General features: G+C 34.2%; 1 protein-coding gene across 1 annotated transcript in view; it reads left to right on the top strand.

Annotated features, from left to right (window-relative positions):
* Nucleotides 1-3,026, top strand: part of gtf2h1 (general transcription factor IIH, polypeptide 1) — a 13,328-nt gene that overhangs the window by 4,808 nt on the left and 5,494 nt on the right. Inside the window, 5 exon segments of the mRNA XM_016533665.1 lie at nucleotides 506-671; nucleotides 763-856; nucleotides 2,256-2,405; nucleotides 2,557-2,636; nucleotides 2,719-2,874. Coding sequence (XP_016389151.1) covers nucleotides 506-671; nucleotides 763-856; nucleotides 2,256-2,405; nucleotides 2,557-2,636; nucleotides 2,719-2,874 — 646 coding nt within the window.

The raw sequence follows: 3,026 nt of genomic DNA, 5'->3' as shown, positions 1-3,026 counted from the left end.
GAAATAAAATATGTGACCCTGGAGCACAAAACCAGTCTTGAGTCGCTGGGGTATATTTGTAGCAATAGCCAACAATACACTGTATGGGGTCACAATTATAGATTTTCCTTTTATGCCAAAAATCATTAGGATATTAAGTTAAGATCATGTTCCATGAAAATATTTTGTAAATTTCCTATCGCAAATATATTCAAACTTAATTTTTGATTAGTAATATGCATTGCTAAGAACTTCATTTGGACAACTTTAAAGGCGATTTTCTCAATATTTAGATTTTTTTGCACCCTCAGATTCCAGATTTTCAAATAGTTGCCAAATATTGTCCTATCCTAACAAACCATACATCAATGGAAAGCTTATTTATTCAGTTTTCAGATAAGGTATACATCTCAATTTTGAAAAATTGACACTTAAGACCACATATTGGTCACATATTGGCAAACTGGCCACCTGGCTCTCTCTGTATTGGTATTAGCTGACCTCCAGCGGATGTTTTATGTTCCAGGATGTTGCAGGAAGATCCTGTTCTATTCCAACTCTATAAGGACTTAGTAGTGAGTCAGGTGATCAGTGCTGAGGAATTCTGGGCCAATCGGCTGAGCCTGAATTCTGTGGAGCACTCCCTCTCCAACAACAACAAACAGGAAGTGGGCATTTCTGCTGCCTTCCTGGTGAGTTCAAATACATCATGAGACGGACAGTTTATTGAAAGCACTTACAATGTAAACTCACCCCGTGATCATGTTGTCACCGTGGTTACAGGCCGACATCAGACCGCAGACAGATGGCTGCAACGGCCTGCGCTACAATCTGACCACAGACATCATCGAGTCGATCTTCAGAACTTACCCTACAGGTGAGAAATGTGATTATGATCTTACTCAAACTACCACTATAATCGTTCAAAATGGGTCTGTTCCAAACCCTAGTGTGCTGCCTTGTTGTCTACTGTCAGTCTTCTTCTAAGGTGGCACCCTAACTGATATGTATCCTCATAAGTGACAGATTTAGAAGAATCTACATAGGCAGCAACTTGCATATAAACTGTCGGATTCACGATTGATCATGATATGTTTTGGCACTAGCATTTGGCTAAGCTCACTGTGTGATACTCTATTAAGCATAAAAAGACATAATGCTTGTTATTGATAACTTTCTGTATTGAAAGAATGACTTTTCTCTCCCTTAATCGAGCATCTTGTTACATTGCTTTCTGAATGGAAGCCCATTTCCACCATTTAAAAACCATATATAACAGTCATTCTTAGGTAAATCATAAATATCAGATAAAAATTCATAAATATGACATAAATGTTGTAGTTTTTTTGTCATCGTTTTTTGTTGTTTCATAGTTTCAACTTTTTATGTCATAATTACTTTCTATCTCATAATTATGACTTTTTATGTCATAATTTTGCCTTTTTTTTTATAATTCTGTCGGTCATAATTATGACTTTTATATAAAAATTTTGACTTTTTAACTCTTAATTTTATTTATTTTTTTATCTCATAATTGTCCTGATTTTGACTTTTATTATTATTGCTTTTATTAACTTTTAATCTCATAATTTATTTCACAATTTCAATTTTCATGTCATAATTATGATTTATCTCATAATTTCATTTTATGTCATAATGATTTTTTATCTCATAAATTTTATTTTTTATTTTTTTTCGAGTTTTTATATTTAATCTTAAAAAAATTGATTTATCTCATAATTTCATTTTATGTCATAATGATTTTTTATCTCATAAATTTTATTTTTTATTTTTTTAGAGTTTTTATATTTAATCTTAAAAAAAATTTATCTCATAATTTTTTTTGTTTCATAATTTTAACCTTTGTTATAATTATGATTTGTTTAACTAGTATCTCATAATTTCTATGGCTTAGTAAGTCATAATTTAATATGACCTTTATTTAATAACTATGACTTTTAACACTGATAATTATGATCTACCAAATTGTTCTCTTACGTTGCAGAAATGTATAATTCTGGTATTGTCTTCTCCACAGAGAATACATGTAATGTTGTTCGTATTTGACCAAAAGATGGTCAGATCAATCATAACAAGGGTCATTTACATTTAGTAGTCTTAAAGGTACAGTACCCTGTTTTAGGTCACAAAAAATGGTCTTAATGGTTTTAGGTGATGAAACACTTAGTGTGCTTTGTGCAAGAAACACTGACTGATATTATAAGGACAAATCAAATGCTCTAAAAGTATTGAATATGAGCCTTTTCTGCTCACAGTCAAGCAGAAATACGCTGAGAATGTTCCTCACAACATGACGGAGAAGGAGTTCTGGACGCGGTTCTTTCAGTCTCATTACTTCCACAGAGACCGGATCAACACAGGCCTGCAGGACATCTTCTCAGAGTGTGCCAAAGAGGACGAGAAGGGTACTGCATTTTATGAAGTCTTTATTTAATGTTTTGAGATCTTATGAACTCTGAAGGAGTCTTCCATGCACTATTGACTTCAGCTGACCATGTTTAATGGCTCTTATGTGTCTTTCTGTTCTGATGGAGTTTGTTTCTTCGCATTTTTCAGGCCTGAAATCAATGGTGACCCAGGGAGTGAAGAACCCCATGGTGGATCTGCTTTCTCTCGAGGATAAAACATTAGATGAGGTGAGGGCTGTTAAACTTTGAATCACACTTCCTCTGCGTATTGAATGGTTTGTTGACACTGGATGTCTCTGTGTCTCTGAAGGGTTACGGCACAGCTACAGTTCCCACTACATCAAACTCATCAAACAAATCACTCAGAGAGAACAGCAACTCTGCCATAATCAAACGCTTCAACCACCACAGTGCCATGGTGCTGGCGGCCGGCCTACGCAAAGCGTAAGTGTGTGAACAGCGGAGTGTGTGTGTGTTTGAGTTTGCATGTGTCACAGATATAACAAAGCATACACCCCTTTAGATGTAACAGAATCACTGTAGCTTTATGAATAATAATTATAATGTCGATATTGAAAAATATAGAAAAAATATTAAACCTAATTTAGATATATATAT

Source organism: Sinocyclocheilus rhinocerous, unplaced genomic scaffold, assembly GCF_001515625.1.
Source record: "Sinocyclocheilus rhinocerous isolate Xijiao unplaced genomic scaffold, SAMN03320098_v1.1 scaffold2110, whole genome shotgun sequence".
Lineage (NCBI taxonomy): Eukaryota > Metazoa > Chordata > Actinopteri > Cypriniformes > Cyprinidae > Sinocyclocheilus > Sinocyclocheilus rhinocerous.
This window is presented reverse-complemented; position numbering and strand designations above follow the sequence as displayed.